This window comes from Dromaius novaehollandiae, chromosome W (assembly GCF_036370855.1).
Source record: "Dromaius novaehollandiae isolate bDroNov1 chromosome W, bDroNov1.hap1, whole genome shotgun sequence".
Taxonomy (NCBI): Eukaryota; Metazoa; Chordata; class Aves; order Casuariiformes; family Dromaiidae; genus Dromaius; species Dromaius novaehollandiae.
In genome coordinates, this window is record NC_088130.1 from 35,615,177 (window position 1) to 35,634,995 (window position 19,819).

The window sequence follows — 19,819 nt, forward strand, 5'->3', positions numbered from 1 at the left end:
TGTTGCTCAGTGACTGTACAGTTTTTGGTGAGTGTTCTTACCAACTGAATTGAAATGCCAATAGTTACTTTTTTATTATGATTTTCTTTAAGTGCATACTAAGGGCAAGAAAGTTTATTTTTTAATTGGACATTAGGGGCCGAAGCAGTATTTTGTATTGTCAAAATGATTGTTCTAAACAATATTTCCATTTCAAAATATTCTGAAGCAAATTATTTTTTATTTCCCAGCATCCTCACATTACACAGCATCTGTGTAGTTTTATCAAAGCAACAGAGAGGGGAGCTCTTACTCCAGCATTTATTAATACCTAAATCACTAAATGTAACTGTCTCACTACATTCAGGGTGGGAGGGGGGACTGTTTCCACTTAAAATTACAGAGCTTTTATTGTACAATGCTGCCAGGTGTTTAGAAAGGCTTCTCTAGACACTCAGCCATTAAACCAGGCTCTGACTAACAAAGAGCTGCTTAATTTTTTTTAGATTTTAAAATATTCCTATTCCATGACTGACATCCCTTCAATAACTGAATTTAATAAAGATGTACCTTATCAGGCTGTGCAGATAACATGAAGTGCTAGTACTAATGCTGTACAATATACTTCAAACAGATTAGCAGGATGTGCGCTTCAGCAAATTTATTCTGACTATCTCCACTGAATCAGCTGTCTGCTAATGCTTGTACAACTCATACACCAATAGTGTTATCATAAACACAGTTTAATAGAGGTGACTTAGTGAGGCTAAACATTATATTTCTAAATCAGCTGAGAGCTAAGGTACTGTGTACCATGTTTGAAAAATAATTAAGAGAATTACAATTAAGAGAATTATTTCACATTTTGGTATTCACCAAGACAGTCTGTAATTGTCAGACTTGATCTTTATAAATATGATAAATTTCCGGCGGATACGTTTTTGAAGTGACGTACTTTTTTTTTGCCAAGAGTAACAATACCATATTCCCGTGGATTATTGCGTGTGATGATACGATGGGAGTCAAGCGATACTGATGGTTTTGATAGTTTAGTAGCAATATAGAAACATGTTATGGCTCTGTATTATTACTCACATTCCCTAAATTCTCTATTTTTTCTCCCTAATGTAAAGCATAATTTTGTGGTATGAGATTGATCTATTTCTGTTTCTTACAAATTCATTGCTATGTGCCTTTTTTACTTAAAAAAAAAAAATCCAAAACAACAAAAAAAAAGCATATATGTTTTCAAATGCATATATTAATATTTTGGAAAATGTTCTTATTGCAGAAGCAGAAATTTCTCATTGCATGTAATTGAAAATCGTAGTACTGATATACTTTTTGAGAAATTGCACTGCTTTATTAAAATGACCTGTGGATAGCAGTGGAAAGACAACAAAAATTAACAAAATTCAAATAGTTTTTTTTATCACTGATGTTTGATTTCTCTTTGGAATTTAGGTCTCTGTCTCTACTGATGCAAAGAAATAATGTACAATTAGCAAGATGTGCTGTTCCCACTCAGTGGCTGTATATTGGGGAGGGAGGGTCATCCTCAAAAAAAAAAGAAACCCAAAACAACCCCCCCCTCAAATCTAGCCTCCATTTGAGAAATGTATTTTGTACCCTTTCTGCAGCCAAAAACAGTTAATGAGCTGACCTTGCCATCAGATCAAATAGCCTTGGAAAATGACTCTATTACTGTCATTTAACCATTTGTAGCTGAACATCAGAGCCTTACAAATTAAACAGGCATTACTGTTTGAACCATTATTTTACCACAATTGTCTGAAAAGATTAATTCCTTTTGGGGTGAGGAGGGGGGCGCATTAATGGGTACAGACCAAGTGAGATTGTATGACCTTTTCAGAGCGGGTGTGCTGAACCTGCGGTCCCCCTTGTCACAGTTTAAAAACCAGAGGAGCTAGTTTAGAGAAGAAGTTGTTAGCATTCCATTTTTATTATGACATTTCACAGTCATCTGATTTAATGTCCCTTGACCAGATTGTCCACCGTGAGACGATGGGCTTGAAATGTTATTTAGAGCATTGATAAAAGGTGAGCAGTTCTAAGATGACAGCGAGTCATAAGGCTGGTGGTGTGACATTAATTTTCTCCATAACAGAGATGGAATAAGACGTCATGGTGACAAGCTGTCAATCAGAACTGGCCCCTCAGTGTATCTCGATGCCATAGGATGGGGTATTGCTTCTCCCATAATAGAGCTGAACTGAGATGCTCTCCCTGACAGCTGCTGCTGCAGCCATACAGAAAATATATTATACAGCCTTTCATTAAAAAAATAAAGAGGACTCATCTCCAGAGCATTTCAATCTTTTCCCATCTATTGAGGGCTGAAAAGATTCACAGCAAATCACAGATTCCTCTGCTATGGAAATTTCAGGCTTCAGAAACCATACAGGTTTGGAGGCCTTCAACAATAACCATAAGTAAGAAGACAGAATATCATCTGGTAAATCATTACTTAAAGTTATGTATTTAGAGTAACGTATTAAAGTCATTTGCTTCTCCCAGAGTCTCTACAGTGACATTGTATACTATTTCGCTAGTCTCGACTGTCACAATGTGCAGTAAATGAATCTAAATCAGCTGACTTGCTGAAACTGAAAGTTCAAAAATTATTCTGTGGAGTGTGAATAAAGATAGTGAAGTGAAATAAAGTAGCAGTGCCTTTTTGCAGAAAGAGCTTACCAGGATGAAATACGGAGAAAAGAGGAATGTACAGCATTGCAGGAAGGGGGCATTTGTTTGGCTTGGTCTGTGTTTGGGTTTTGCTTTGTTTTCTTTCTGCAGCTTGGTATTTGTTTCAGTCACTGGGAAACTTAAGTAAAATAGCTTCAAAAAATGATGGCATGGAAACCTGTTTGGAAATCCCTTCACCTTTGTGAGAGTATTAAAGGAGAATTATCTCTATTATGGTAACAGCTCTGATACAAAGCTTCCAAAACTTGATTATTGTAATAAATGAGAGATGGTGCCAACACACATTTGAATCAAAACACTGCTATTATATGTAGCACCACCTCTGCCACTCTCAGCTTGTAAGTGGAGGGCATGCTGATTGAAGTTGACCATCAGTATTTGAAAATCATATTTCAGATGATAAACATATTAAAAATAATTAAGCATTATCCTGTAATAACATGCATGCTTATATTTGTGTATATATACAGAGTGTGTGGTAGTACATGTAACTGGATTCCCTCAGTTCAGTATACCAAGGTCAGGCCTTCACTGTAAATAGTAAGTAGGCAGTTGAGGCTTGTGAAATTAATATCAGAGTGTGACTTGACTCTTAGAATTGTCTCTTTATTAATAAGACAAGAACACATGTCCAACATCTTAATGGGTATGTTATTTATGAATAAATATATCCAATTTTCCAACAACCTAACATTTAATATTACATTCAAGCAGCACCACTGATTTTTCAGAGCAGTAATCTTGTTCCGATTTTACTTAACAGTCAGCTTTGCTCTCATAACAAATCTCAGAATTGTCAAGTTGGTGTTTTGCTTGATGTTTGCATGTTCTAGAAATCTAGATTGTACTAAAAACAGTAGAAAAGGTTTCACCTGCTTTACAATTGAACGTTCACAAAGGCTGCTGGCATTAAATGTGCCAGTCCAGATCTTAAAATACTTAGAAGTAAGGGTACATGCTAACATTTGTGAATAAGACTTACAAAAACAACCAAAAATTAGACCACATATATGTATATTTTAATATATATCTGAAATGCTAATTTTAGTCTCCTTTTTTGGAGAACCTGTCCTAGGTTATCTTAAAACTAAATGGTAGTGTCAGATTTGTTATTAATTGATTGTGGATGTTTTAGTATTTGAAGTTCTGCAACTCTTTTAAGTTATATTTGAAATTCTAGCTTAAGACATTTGGCATATCACTCCTAAATGGTGTCATACCCCTGGTCTGTTACCTTTAGTTGTTTGAGAAAAAACAGCAGCAACAGAATGCTATTTCCAAGCAGCATTCTAGAACTGCAGAAGATGAATAAATGCAAGTTATTTTACTCTTCTTGTATTTTATTTTTGAATTTTTTCCTTCCATTTTTTAATATACCTAGTATCGCAGAAATTGTTCACGGAGAAAAAGATTTATTTGTAAGAGTTTCTTGCCATGTACTTGGAACCACCTTTTAATTCATTTTTTTGATGTTTTCACATGGGATTATTATGAAAACTAGTAATTTCTTAGAATACTCTTTTGATTATTTTTGCACTTATTGATAGATGTATTGTTCATGTTAAATGCTTGCATATGTTGATCAACTACAGCAAAAAAGCAGAAGCCTTAAATCATTATTCAGAATATTTTGGAAGCCATCATGAGAAAAACATGAGGAACATGGGTTTCACAAAAGTATTCAGAGAGAGAAAATATGTAATTGTTCGTATTAATGTTAATATTCTTAATAAGCTGACAGCATTTAAAATTGTGATATACAGTTGTACAGATAGGTAGTATTAGAGGTTTAACATTAAATGCTGAGATTAGCATTATATTTAGTCATTTGTGATATACTGCTTTCTTTCTGAGTAAGTTGAAGTTGCAAGAAACTATCGATACTGCTTTTCTCTTTTCTTTCTTTTTTTTTCTTTCAATCTAGAATGATTCTTTCTATTGTTGTTTAGAGCCCAATGAGGATGTTCCATAACATGAAGGACGTGGGATTTCTGCAGGTGAAGGTCATCAGAGCAGAAGCATTGATGGCAGCTGATGTCACAGGCAAGGACTTACTTAGTTTCTGGAGATAGTAAACACTACCGTAAAAGACTGGGCATTTTTAAAAGTGGAGAAAGATATTTAGAACAGCAGTTCAACTAAATATCATTGTCTGTTTACACAGTCTCATTGCCTGCTCATTAAGGAAAAATTCCTCAGACAAACAAACAAAACCGTGGTAAGCAAGGGAGCAAGTCGTTCTAATGCTAACAGAGCCTTACATACATTGTTTCTGAGACAGGAGAATCACTCCTTTTTCTCCTTCAGAGGTCCTGCTGCAAAAACATTGCATGGGATAGACATTCAAGATGTCTTTTTCTGGTAGATGCAATATACAAAATTATCCAAATTAAAGCTGAATTCCAGAGGACAAGGCAGGGAAAGATGATAGGCTCAGATACTGCTTTAAAGTTGTTGCTAGAATAACCTTTTGGAACTTGCCAAATACTTTGCAAGGCTGCTTTTGGTTTCAGATATTTCAAGGGAATGCAAAATTTCTTGTAACTAGTGCTTATCCGTTTCAGAAGGGAAACAAGAAAACACTTTTTTTAATTCTATATTTTAAATTATATAAGCTAAGTGGATAATCTAACCTTCTGCTTTTTAAAATAAAGAAAATATTTCAGCCATACTGACCATTTTTCTTCAGAAATATCCAAGTTATCTCCTGAAAGCAAAATGAGGTTGTCCTGTGTCAGAAAATAGCCATCACTGCTGTGGTTAAAAAGAAAAAAACCCTAATCTATACTAATCTAACTGGTTTAACTGCAATTTGGACATAAGTGTTCCGTTACCAGAGCAGATGTAAATTTATAGCAAGTCACTCACTTTTTAGTGATTTTTTGTAAACCAGAGTAAATATTAGGGCGTGGGTGTTTTTGGTTTTTTCTTAGAAAAGGTAACGGAGCAAACATTCGATTCTTGAAACTGATCATCCAGTTTGTGGCGCACAGAATAAGAGATTCTATTTTCGGTGGAGGTTGGAGAAATGCTTCTAAAGATTCCTCACTCTGCTTTGACCTTATAATCCAATGTGGTCTGAACAGAGAGAGAGATTAAGTTATTCAGGGGCAAAGTGGATAATTCAGTCCCTGACCTCGTTCAGTCTTCGACTTTTCCAGATCGACATGTCATTTGTGCTGGTTGAACAAATTTTTTTGGAAATACGTTTGATTCAATTAAAGATGTACAGAGCTACCAAAATTTTCAGATGCTGCATTTAGAATGACATTCAGAAAGCCTGGGAAGAATATCCTGTACCTTCCCCTGTCCTGAATATTTTTTTCTTTAGCAAGAAAAAACATTGATACAGAATAAGTGCTTTTTAAAAAGACTGTGCATTTCAAACATTACAGAAATCATTGTATAGCTTGGATGATAATATTTGGTATTTCGAGAAGAGAGCAAATGCTTTTTATTAACTACTGTGGTAATTTATAGCTATTTTCAGTAACCTGTAGGCATGTATGGATAATTCATCTTGAGGTTAAAAGTCAACTAGCAATATTTAGAAATTACTTATGAAGTGGTTATTTGGTGATTGTTTTATAATTGATTAATAATATAATAATTGATTTTATTCATTGATTTATAATCCTGCCAATAAAGCATGTTTCTGAAGATTATATAAATCTTCATCTTCCACTTTTATTCAAATGAGTAATACTTATTAGTATGAGTAGAGAGCACTGTCATCAGTGATGTAACTTACACGATTAAGGACTGCTTATATGAGTAAAATCTAAGGACCAGCTTGCTTCTCTTAATATATCATTTTTTCAGAGTTAATCTTTTGCCCTGAGTCTGAAAAGTGGCTGAAACACCTGTATAGTACCTGTGTGATTTGCTCTGTTTCCTGTCTGTTGAACATATCCCATTTCACTTTCAGGGTTTTTTTAATATGAAGTAATAAATCAGAATTTATTAGTTTGGGCTGAATGGATTTTAAAAATCCATAATATTCCATCATTAAGCATAAGCATAGGCGGCAAAAGATTTCTGTAATCTTTTAAGTAGTCATCAATCTTACTACAGTTGCAAAGATTTTTTTCCTTTCAAAATGTAAAATTTTTCTTTTGTTACCATACATTCATTGAGAAGCATTGTAATACTGTATTAACTCTGTGTGAATAAAGAGCAATTGAGACTCCCGTTGAATGAATGAGCAAAAAGCACAAATTACTTTTTAATGAAACCCTCAATTCTACTCCTTTGCACAGAAAGCCCATAGCCTTGTTCAGCTGAATACTACTACAGTAGGTCACTTCAGTTAAGCCCCTAATAAACTGTTGATAGTTGAGGGTAGTTTTTGCTTCTGTCTCAATAGCCCAGTGTTGGACAGTGCACTTCAAATCATTAAGGTTAATACAGATTAAAAAAAAAAAAGAAGAAGAGGGAGAGGTTAATGGTGGTGGTGAAGGCCTCAATTTACAACTCGCACACATACACGTGCGTTGAACAAGACGCCAGGGTGAACCGACATTTCAGGAAGGTGTGGGCAGGTTTGCACAGCCTGGGAAAGTGGGCGCTACAGTTGTGAAAACTGGCTGCTGTTAAAATGTGCAGTAACTGGGCTTGAACAGTATTTGGGGAAGAAAAGCAAAATAAAGCTCTCTTCGTTCAGCGTGCTTGTGAGAATACCTACAAAAGGGCGAACCGTTGAAGGACGGAGAGTTTTCCCAGCAGGTGCTTGGAATCTAGCTGAGTTTCAGGGAGACCTGAAAGAGAAGGGGTAGCCTTCAGGCCTGGCGCCTTTAAAAGAACTGGCTAGTTTATAAGGACGTTTGCCCTGAAATAGCAATGTCTCTCAAACAGTCCTAAAGTTCTTTCCATCAATCAAAAATAATTCTGGGCTTTCACCAGTACAAAATTACATTGTCTTGCAGATTGTGATCACAACAAAAGTAGTTTCCTGGAAAAACATGTATATTTTATTTTATTTCAAATTATAATCTAAGAAAGGAAATGAATGAATATTCAGTATGCTGTTTACGTTTTCTTCTTTTCCTGAGAAGAAAGTTTCATTTAAATCTTCTATTGTGTTTTAATTATTCAGTGCAATTCTATTTTCCACATAAATCTGTAGTTAAAAGAAGTTTTGTTTTTCACTTTCCTTCATTTTTCCTCCACTTGCTTGTGGTTCGCTGGAAGTCATACCAGTCTTCCTGAAGGATTCAGCTGTTAGCGGAGCACTGACATTGTAGCATCTATGGCTACAATGAAACTCTCTTAAATGAAGAGATATTATAATAGTAGGGTAGAAGGTAAGGTATAGTGGATTCATCATGTCAGCTGACCTTTCAAATTAATACATATTCTGTTTACCTTACCCATATGAGTTTTGGAAAGCAATAGGCCTTTCACAAATGAAATAGTGTCAGTGAAAGCAATAGTCAGGTAAAATGTATTCTCTCTGCAGCAAAGTTGCATATAGGAGTGATGTGGTAAAAGCCTGCTATTTTAACAGACAATGATTGCGTCTCCTTTATTGCTGTAGACACATTCATCTTTTTCAAAATAAAATAAAAAACCCTGTCTTTTTATTGATGGCAGATTATTGAAGGAAGAAAACACAGTGGGAAAAGATATGTTACAGGTTTTACCAACTTCAATGAAAGTCCTGTTATTTTAAAGAATAATAGTTAGCTATTCAGATTCATTAGTAGAGCAAAATCTAAGCTCCATGTGACAGCCTGCCTAGAAAACAGTTTGTTTTGCTGTCTTTGGGCTTTAATTAAGATGTGTTCAATTCTAGTCCCCTTGCTTCTTTCTCCCGCTGCCCCCCACCCCACTTGCTGTGTCACAGACCGGCGATCAGACGCTTTCAGATGGTCCAGCCCATGACTTTGACCTTCTGCGCGGTCCAGCGTTCCCTGGGGAACCGTTCAGCTCATGAGGTCTGATTTCACACTTCCAGGATGCCTCGGCTCTCTTAACAATGACAGGGAGACAAAGCCCTTTAGAGCAGGCCGCATGGGGACTTGTTTAAATTGGAAACTAGAGAGGAGTCAAGGAACAAGGTTACAGGCTACAGAATAGTGCTTTTAATAAAGAGCTCACAGCTCTGGTTTAGCTCAAAGAGGGCTACCTCTGTACAATTAATTGAGACATTTATCTGGAGCATCTTAGGCCTCTACTTTCTCACAGAATTATGTGATAAATATCAGCCAAGAGGCAAATGAGGTATGCATGAAATGAATTTTTAACACTTTGATTACTGTGTCTCCAGTCTTCATTAGAAGCAGATTTATTTGTATTTCTGACTTCATTATTAATCAATTGTCTGTGTTTTTTGGGGTAGTGAGATTTCAGAGCCTGGTATATAAGGCAGATTTTCTTACAGAGCTCAGTGATATGTAGATTTACAATCAAAAGCATTTCAGGTTTCATCCCTTCTTCTCCTCTTAAGAACAGAAACTAAATATAGAAAATGAGAGATGTTTTTTTTCTTCGCAAGTTTTAAGTATGGAATTCAGCCTCTGTTCTAAGGAAATTCCATGTTAAAATTTTGATTAAAGTGGTTGAAAGTAGGATGAAGATACCAAGATGACTAAGTATGCAGAATTTATATGATTTTTTAAAATCTGTTCTACTAAGATATCCTAATAACACATTTGCAAAAACAGTCTGTGAACTTGTTCCTCAAGTGCTATCAGGTATCAGTGATGTACACAAACGTTAAATTCAAAAAGTTATAGAAGTCCATGCATGTAAAGTTGAGGCAATAAATTTAGAGCCCTTTAGAAATATGGCTCCACAGGTAATTCGCACTGTCAATTAGCGCAACCGGATTTCAGTGTACAGTTGAATTATCTTTGCAAAATAAGCAAAACTACTGGGTGGACAGTATTTTATGGTGGATGAAATCTCACTTGATCCTATCTGTATAAGTACCTGAAGACATTAATCCAATACGTAATTGTTTTTTCAAAAACTTACGTTTTTTGAAAGAAAGATGTGTTTTTTAATTATCGATGGCAAAATTGGGCTTTAAAAGCCATTTTTGGTTAACTGCCACAGTTAGAATTACAGATCTAGCTAAATGATTTGTGATTATTAACTTGTATGGTTTTTCCCTATATATTTTCTGCAGAGGTGAGTTGAATATAATTTTTGCACTGAATCACCTGGTAAGATACCTTGAACATTCATGAAATTAGACCATTGCGACACGAAGGCAGCAACACTGTTAAAAGAGGAATTATCATTTCCATTTTACAGATGGAAGAGTAGGAGAGGTTAACTGACTTGGCGAAGGCCCACAGAGCAAGTCCTTGTCAAAGCTGGCATTTGGCTTGGGTCCTGTGCTTAATCCATTAGATAAGGCGGCTTCTCATGCTATTGAGCCATTCCTCCTTGTGGCCAAAGGTCACCCTGACTGCTCTGTTGCAGGCAGCTGGCTGGCAGGGAGCTTGGAACAACACTAGTGACATTAGTGTCTGCATGAGTGGCACTGCCCCCCAGAGTCATGAACTGGCTGTCTTGTCTTCCCCCAAAAAAAAGGCATTTTTTGGCTGTGGGGACTTAGCTCCATAATGGGCAGGCATGGGCAGCAGTCGGGGAGAATCGTAATAACCTATGAAATATTCAAACAATATTTCAGCCTTCACAACAAAGTTAAACTTCGTTGAACTTTGTGAAGTCATGGCTTTATGAACCTGACTTCGTGAAGTAGAAGTAAAACTGAAATCTTACGTTAAATTTTTTAAAAAAAGTTTTATCAGCCTTTCTGATTCTAGTTCTGTTTTGATATGTAGTCTGAGTGATGCAAAAATCTGTAATGTTTAGTTTGGAACAGAGCTGGTGGTGTGCTTAAAATCAGTGCACAATCTAGCAAAGGCTAGAGTTGGGTTTCTGTCAGCTCATATAACTATATCAACAGTCCAGAGGCAGGTAAATTTTAAGGAACAGTCTAGATTTAGCCTGCCATATGGTTCTTTTTGTTGAGAAAACTATTGAAGAAACAACCTAAGGAAATGATTTGTGTCCATGAATCAATGAGCATTTTTTTAATAGCCACTGCAGAAGTATCTCCACATCTCTTGGGGAACTAGCCCCATGCTATTAGTCTCTTGCAAATGTTGATCCTCATGAAGTACAAGAGGTTTTTCAGAGCACAGGTAGTTCAGCCATATGCTTCTTGGCTTGATCTGGTCTGAAAAACAATATTGCCTATGGTTGTTTCTTACAAGAGTCCATGGCAGCTCCAATGAAGAAAATAAGAGCCCTTGCAGGATGACTGATGCTCTCTTTGTTTTTGTTTTTTTATTCTCTCTCCGACAAGCTGGATTCTCAAGCAAAGATCGAAAACAATAAAGCATGATGCTAATAATTATGTACAGGATTTTTTTTCTTGTCTAGCACAGGGAATCATCCTACTGCATAAAATATGTATGTATGTTTCTGTATATATGTTTATTCAAGTCTCTTCTTTTAACCTATTAACTGAATAATGTTATGCAGCTGATACGCATTTTTCTGGAGACATGCATATGCTTAATAGTGTTTGAGAATAAAAGACATCAGACCTCAATTTATACAAAACACAGTGAGCAAGAAATTTTAATTTAAGCTTTGGTAGGCTTTTATCAAGGAAAACTCCCATTTGCTTATAAGTAGAGCTAGAAAGTGAGTGCAGAAGTGCAATTATGTTGAATTAATATCCCTGTTTGGAAGAACTGGTGTGTCCTGAAATGAAGATTTTTTGTTGGGAAGACAGTATAAGGATCAAAAATGTTTTCTCTGACAAGTTCACCTTTCTGGGTTAGAATTTGATGGACGAGACTATTGAAATACATGACCATTTAATTTGACCAGAAATAAAAAGTTAGTAATTTGACAATTCTAACATTCAGATGAAGTCTATATGTATACGTATATAAAAGGTACTAGCATCTGAATTAGGCAAATGCCATGGAAACTTTCATGAAAAAAAGAAATTTTAGGAATTGAATTTGAGATGAAGCCAAACGTTTTGATGTTTCAGCTGCCCACTAGAATTGGCATTCTGGACAGAAGCTAGCCCACATCTAGCCTGGAAGATGGGTTGGAATGGGCTCCAGTGACATATGGCTCTGAGATCAGTGCACCACATAGATTTCTACCAGGACTAGGACATCAATGCTTGAAAAGTCACGAGCTACTAAACTGCCTTAGCTGCTTACTGATGAGTTCCAGCATAGTGAACCAGCTGAGCAAGGGTCCTTTCTCAAACTTTTCCAGATGTGAAGCACAGAAAAACTATTAGATAATGTGTTGCTACAGCTACTTCAGAAAAAAATTCAGAAGCTAAACCAGGGTGGAGGTTGGAGTTTTGTTGTTGTTGTTTTGGTTTTCTAAATATTTTGAAAATCAATTCAAAATTGTCACTAGTTTAGCAGGTTTTTTGGGGGGAGTGGTGTTTTTTGTTGTTTTTTATGGAGAACTTTACAGGAGCTAAAACTTGTACCAGTAGTCAACCTTCTGAGCTCCTGATATTTCATATCTTTTGTGAAGGACTTCTTGGACAGTGGGGGACTTCAAGAGTGTTAAAGGAGACAACAAATAAGATCTCTGTAGTTCCTGGTTAGGCTCTCCTGCAAAGAGGTAATTGTGATAAGTAAGGTGACGGGTAGAAGTTTCATGTTTTGATTAAATGTGTGTATACTGTGCCATGTGAGGTACACAGTGCTGATCTAAGTGAAGTAATTTAGTTAGATCTAAATAAAATAATCTAAGTTTGCACTCCAGTCTTGCTGACTGTCTAGAGACAAAATGCAGTACAGTATAGCACAAACAAGGATATGTCAAATTAGATGAAATGGGTGGCATAATGAATAAAATGGAAGGCTTCAACAGATAAACAGTGCTTCAGGTTTTTTTGTTTTTGTTGTTGGGTTTGGGGATTTTTTTTTGTGGGAGCTTACATTACAAGGTAGATTACCTACTAGGTGACATTGTAAAATAGTTTGACTTTGTCATGAATAATGGTTAAAAAGGGCTGGAGGAATCAGTCAAAGGACAAGCTTATTTTCCTTCCAGATTATTATAAGCATTATTTAAATTAGCTCTTTATTTCTGTCCTTTCAGGAGCCTTTAGGGTTATACAAGTAGAGTTTAAAAAGCATGAGACATTACAGCAACAGGATAGATTAATGAGATTTGTTTTACTTCTCATTGAGGTTTACTGCAGGTCTGATTTCAGTCAGAGGGAAGGTGTACTTCACTGGTTTTATTACCTACTCGGCTTATAAATTCGTTCAAACAGTGCTAGGTGTAACAGTTAGTAGCCTGATTAGTCCCACTGAGGTCATGGGATTACTCATAAGTGCTGATTTCACTAGTGCTTGGAACATGCTGTTAATGTGCGAGTTCCTCAAGCAGGTGGTCCTCTTTTATTTTGTGTACAGCACTGAGCACACATATTTAGGGCCAAAATCAGGGTGATTAAATTTGTCAAAGTCTGCCTTGTCAATAGAGAAGCTAAGCACCTCTGAGTTGTCAGATGAGAAACTGGAGGCCTACAAAAGGCTCAGAGCAGGGCACCAGTTAGAGCAGCCACAGTAGGTGCGTGGACTTTGGTAGAATTTCTTTTAGTAAGTGATATATATGACAGTGGTGATTTAGTCTGCAGGCAATGGCAAACTTTTGCTGAGAAGGTAGTTTAGACTGATATAATTGAGCTTAGGCAGGGCAAGTTTAATTGAAAGGTTTTAAATGTACTTTTGGAATTCTTAGATGGATGTCACATACGTTTATGGGCAAGCATAGTTCTTTTATATGAAAATGAGTGAAAGAAATTATCTTTTTTTGAAAATGCCAGTTGTAACTAGGCAGAAGTTACCTGAGGCTGGCTTGATTAGTGTGTGTTGTACTTTAAGATACTGGTTGTGGTTAACATAGTGATGACTATATGTTACAAGATAAGTTACTAGATTTCCTTGATCGTCCTAAAGACAAGGGAGACCTAAGGACACTTGGAATATTTTGGTGCTGCCTTGAGGCCTTCATCAGAAGTGGTCTCATTGCTTTAAATACTCTCACAGTAGTGCAAGTGATGGCTGTCAAAGTGTGTTAAGACTGTAGTTATTCTTTTTAATAACGAGAGACTGAAAGATGACAGATGGATGTGAGTTTCACCAAATACTTGTACATTGCTCCGAATTTGTCTTCCTGGTTCCCGTATTTGGATTACTTATTTGGCTTGATACCCAGCTTCAAATAATATTTGCAAATACAGTATGTTTAGAAATGCTGCAGTGATTGTAGGAAGTACGATTTTTCTGCTCTGTGGCTGAACTGCAGTAAGAAGTGGTTCACTGGACCCAGCCTTGTGATGCTAAATCACTCCCCTCATCCCTCATGCAAGCTCTAAAGGAAGTGATCTCTAGGCTGTGAGCCACCGAGTCCGAGCAGGTGCTGAATAGGGTAGTACAGCCCTGAACATACAGCTGAGACACGTTGTCTTTCAGATATGCAGTTTAATATTGAGTGTTTTAGCATGTGGAAAAAGTACCTGTAGAGGATGGTGAGGAGCTGGCTAGATGCGAAGTTTGTAGCCTACTCGTATGGTAAAAACAGTATTCCTTAGCAGAGGTGTTCATAGTGGGGAAACTTATGCTTATGAAGCACAATATTTGGGCCTCCCCTTGTGTATTTTCACAATATTTCTTTCTATCAACGTGAATCTTGAATTGTTTTCAACTTGGTTTTCTTTGGGTTTAGAGTAAAGAGTTGAAATGTTGTGTATGAGAAGGGATTCTTTTATTCCTGAAAGCAATTTGTCCTTGGTTTGATCGAGGATCTTTGGGATTAATGATACACTTTAACTGGACTGATACCATGTAAAATTTTAAGGCAAGTCATCGAAAAAGTGAACGTCAACAGATACAGAAAACAGCTTATCAAATACTCCCCCCCCCCACGCTTTTCTTTAGCAGAAAAGGTCATTTAGACACTCCAGTGTCTAAAATCTTCCTGTGTCTAACTAATAAGCACAAATCACATTGTACAATTGTATGCAAATATGACTGAAGATGCTGTAAAAAAAAAAAAAAAAAAAAAACAAACCATAAGATAATATCACCTAGCTCACCTTCTATATCATTTCTGCACCATAATTGTAACTATCCTGTTTTCTTTTCAGATATTGAAACCTAGGAAACCTAAACAAACATGAATTATAATTTTTTACAACCTTTTAGACTTACTATGAAGCAGGAAAACATTGAGATTCATGATCTAGCTATCTCTGGTGACTGATGAATTAATCCTTTTCAAGTTTAATAGAAAAGATTCAGTGGTATGCAGTTTTCTAGAGAAGGTAAACATCTACTCTGACTGTAATTCACAGTGTGTTTAAAACAATTATTCTTTATCATTAAAGTTAATAATATGCACATTAACCTCTGATGTAGTTTGAATCAATATTGCAGTTTGGAAGATGTGACCCCTGGGCAGCTTTGTCTAAATATTGATTTCATTGTCATTTGTATAAGGTATGAAACAAATTACATGCCTTTCTAATATCATTAATGTAACCCCACTGAGCTACTGAATTTATGGCTTCTTATAATACATGACATAGCATTACAGAATTATTGAAGACATTGTGAAGTACAATTGCTTAGTGTGCTAGATTTGATTGTGGAAGGCCAATGCTGCCACTCAATAACTTTCAAACACTTTGCTGTCCAAAGAAAGTCCAGAGACAAGGACGAGCCACTCTGTAGTATGCAGTTTGGCTGCAACCTTTCATTAGACAAAGTTCTGTTGGATTCTGGGAGTAGCAATTTATTCCACAGCTTTGTACTTAATATATTTGCAGCCTTAAATGAAAGTAATACATACACTTGTATTTTGTGCCAAAGACAAAGGTAAGCAGGCATAAAAGTCGGACTCGGTAGGACAATCATCATTGTACTATGTTTAAATTTACCTGTAAGGTACCTGGTTGTCTATCAGTTTTGGTTTGCTAATAGGTAGGCTACAGAATGGTGGATGCAGCATCAGGTCATTCTTTTCAATTGTTGGTGGAAATCAAAATAGGTAAAAGGAGGGACACCATCACTCTGTGCTCCCCAGTAATTATAGTTGTCATTAGTGTCCTAATTTGAAATACCAGTTAAGTAATTTACTCCACACTGCAGTTTCTTCTCTTCATTGGCTTTTGCAAATGTCTTCTCATTGTTCCACTCATATTTCTAACTACTCCTTCCTTCGTAGCAGTTCCTCAGGTCTTCCTCGCGACACCTTCTTTCCCCTTTCAGTAGATTTTAGGGTTTCACAGAGCATTGTCCTTTATGCCTTCACTTTTCCGTTTATGCAAGTATACTGCTGTTATGCATGAGACTTACACATCTGTTTCCTTTCTTCCTCTTTCCAAACACAAATCTTGTCCTTGTGGATGTCTAAGAAGCACCTGAATGTAACTTTTCAATATTACCTCTCAACTTTTTGTCTGGGTCATTTCTCTTGCTATCTCTTTGGTCGATAGCTACGCACTGCTCATCTTTTGTCCTTGGACATAAGCTACTTATTTCATGTTCAGGGACTCACCCTCCCTTCCTTTCCCCATTCTCTTTCTTTAGATTAAAAAAAAAAAACAAAAAACTTCCATCTCCAGTTTAGGGATGCCACTTTTGTTATCTGTATATTACATTTCCAAGGCAGTATCTTCATGCTTTCTTCTGTGGTGACTTTCAATCTGAGGGACCTTCTTTGTAAATATATGCAAAGCCACTTTGTTGTGCTGCAGCGTATACAGAAATCTCAACCATATTTGAGCTTCTGCTGTGCTGAGATGGCAGCCCATCTTTGCAGCTGAAGTTGTCCTGTTTAATTGCACTTTTCCATTTTCTCTGGTCTTAGGTTTTTAAAGACACTCTATACCTTACAGCATCATATAAGGCTTTTGGATTCTGGGGAAGAGCTTTCATACAGCTTGAAACATGTAGGGATACTAATCTTTGGATAAGTATTATAGATGTGCTGTTTTTACAAAGAATGTGGAATAAGACGCTTAATTATGTGATCATTACAGTCAATGTAATGTTGGCACCATTAAAGCTAAGCTTGCTGCCTCAGAGGTGTACGTGGCTTTTTTTTTTTTTTTAACCAGAGTAGTCTATTTGTTCCTTTTATTTATTTATTGACAAAAAGATGCACTTTTAGTGAAGAATGTTAATAGATTACAGGGATGAACAGTCATTGATGATCATTTTGGATATAATGCAGACCGTAGGACTTCCCTGAATTAATTCTTGTGTGAATTACAGTGTAGCTTAGAAGAAAACTAATTTTGATTTAAAACTTGCCCACGGTGCATTTTCAGTCCATAAATTTTGTTCCGAACTCTCTCTTTACAGGTAAAAGTGATCCATTTTGTGTAGTTGAATTGAACAATGACAGACTGCTGACACACACTGTCTACAAGAACCTCAATCCTGAGTGGAACAAAATCTTCACATTGTAGGTGTTTGGGTTTTTTCTTTTTTTCTTTTTCTTTGAAGGGGATGTGTGTGCAAGTCAAAGATACCTACTGCTAATTCACAAGAAGTATTGCAGTGACATACTGGTATTTCTAAACCAAATAGCTGAATACTTTTGGGGGGTTCAAATGAATGAAAAGAAGTCGGAGAATAGGTACCATATTAAAGGTTTGGGGTGGGGGGGGAGGGAAAAAAAAGCAAGGTGTGTTTCTTGGCGACTGGAAATGAGAAGTGCTGAGCACTCCAAACTCCTGCTGGCTTCAGTGAGAGTTTCGAGAGCTCATCACAGTGCATTTGGTCCTGAAGTTTTTTTGGGGAAATCATACTGAGGTTATGAACTTCATTAAAATGTGATTATTAATTTTAATGAACATTAGCTAAATATAAAAAAGAAAAAATTTTAAATGCCGTTATATTTTTTTGAATTATGTTCCTTGTATTGTGCACTTTTTCCTTTCATTTGCCAACTGCACTTGTCACAGTACTATCCGGTATCAGAATAGTGCAGTGCTGCTATTAGATAAAAAGCAGTCTTAAGCATTCAGTTTATTAGGAAGTGACGCAGTTGTTTATATCGCTCTGTTATTCTGAAGGCAGTAAAGGGTTCTGACAAAATAGAAAAAAAAGTCTTTCAAAAATAACATGTTCCTTTTATTTCTTTTTCTCTCATCTTTTTCTCTATTTCTGTCTGATTACAATGTGACACCAATGAAAACTGATCAGCTGCAGGTTTCTCTGCTGCTGAAATCAGCTAACTGTCCACTGCAAAATCAGTAGAAGTTTTAGCTTTGTGTATATTTCCCTTTGTCATAAATGAGAATATTATGCTTTGCTCTTGATCCCAAAACAGTGTCTGATTTAATTTTTGTGTTTTTTCTGCTAAATTTGTCAGTCATATATTTGGCATCCGTGCTACAGGATCTGTGCAGCATAGCTTTCCTTACACTGCAGTGGGCTCTCAGGAATGAATTCGGAACAAAAGAAAAATCCCACAAGTGCTTCTCATTAGCTTATTAACATAGTTTTCATTTATGTACCTGCAAAAACATACTAAATTCTTCATTAATTTATTTTTAATTATCTACTAAGAGAGCCAGTAACTAATCAACCTCCACTGCTTGATGGTGTTCTCTGCATAAGGAATTGCATGTTTTTACAGAGGACGAAAGACTAACAGGAAATCAAATAGAAAAACTGAAAAAGACCTTCAAAGAGAGTTTTCCCCCTCTAACACATATGTTTGTGCACTGACTATTTTCCTTATCCTGAAATTTGTTAGTTAACTTTGGGCTGGAATTGCAGTTTCATCTAAAGATGTGTGTTTTACTGAAGTTGAACTGTTTTGCTTCAATTCATGTTTTTTTGGATTAGCAATTTGATCAAAGATGAGTACTCTCAAACAATTTTGTTTCTTTTCTCTGAATAAGGAAGATGAATTTTTCACTTGTGAGTTTGCAATGTACAGTGACATTTGTTGTGCGAGGTGGTGAAAACCAGTAATAGCTGAAAAATGCATCATCTCTTGCTGCTTGTTCCTAATTTCTTGTGGTGCGGCTGTTGTATATTTTGAATTAAGTCAGAATTTTGGAATCAGAGAGCTCATTCTCACTCCAAGGATGTGCTCACATAGTTGGTAATTCTTTTCATTTGTAGACCTGCAGATATCCCATGATTTGCAGAAGGAATTACCACAAGGATAGCAGTGTTTAAGGGATAGACTATCAGCCCTGCTGCTTGCCTCAGTAAATCCCCTCCTGCGCCTCTGGGCTGTTCTGCTCGCAGCTCCTGCGGTGCAAGCGCCAGGTAGAGGATTTAAAGAAACATCCTCCTAAAAACTTCCGCTGGCAGAGCGCTGCAGCAGAGCAGTTGCTGTGTTTCTTGGAAAGCATTTGGTTATACTGAGGGTCATTTTGTTTACTACAGTTGTCTGTTATGGCTTGAAAAAATACACGGGTATCTGTTTTTGCTAACCTTTTGTGCTTTTGTCCTTGATAACTGCTGGTATAGGTGACTCTTTCCCCCTCCTCCTCTCTTCTGTGTGTACCTTCTCCTCTGCAGCAATATTAAAGACATCCACTCGGTTCTTGAAGTGACGGTTTATGACGAAGACCGCGATCGGAGCGCTGACTTTCTAGGCAAAGTTGCTATACCGCTGCTGTCTGTAAGTTTCCTCCACCTGACACGCTGCTGCTCCGCATTTTTCGTGCTGAAGGAGGGGGGGGCCGGGAAATTGCAGCTCCGTGTCTGTCATTTCTCCACCAAGGTCTGTAATAAGAACACTAAAATTTTAACATACTCAATTCCCGGCCATGTTGAATCCCATGATAGTTAATTTTTCCTGACAGACTCGGGGCTGGTAATGAACAGGTACTTGTCAGGCTTGCCACAGTTGTTTTGGGCGCTCTGTCAGTTTCAGCAGCTGGGGGTCAGGGGCCAGGGAGGGGGTGTATTCAGCGGAGACCGCCAGACAGACGGCTGTCATGTCCTTTTCCTGCAGATTCAAAATGGTGAACAGAAAGCCTACGTCTTGAAAAACAAGCAGCTGACAGGGCCAACAAAGGGGGTCATCTATCTTGAAATAGATGTGATTTTTAATGCTGTAAGTC

At 36.8% G+C, this 19,819-nt stretch overlaps 1 protein-coding gene across 5 annotated transcripts in view; it reads left to right on the forward strand.

Moving 5' to 3' along the window:
• Positions 1-19,819, forward strand: part of LOC112980278 (multiple C2 and transmembrane domain-containing protein 1) — a 286,913-nt gene that overhangs the window by 167,147 nt on the left and 99,947 nt on the right. For all 5 annotated transcript variants that reach the window (XM_064499933.1, XM_064499935.1, XM_064499934.1 and 2 more), the window contains 4 exons: positions 4,656-4,749; positions 17,091-17,193; positions 19,272-19,374; positions 19,711-19,812. In XM_064499933.1, coding sequence (XP_064356003.1) covers positions 4,656-4,749; positions 17,091-17,193; positions 19,272-19,374; positions 19,711-19,812 — 402 coding nt within the window. The remainder of the gene's footprint in view (positions 1-4,655; positions 4,750-17,090; positions 17,194-19,271; positions 19,375-19,710; positions 19,813-19,819) is intronic.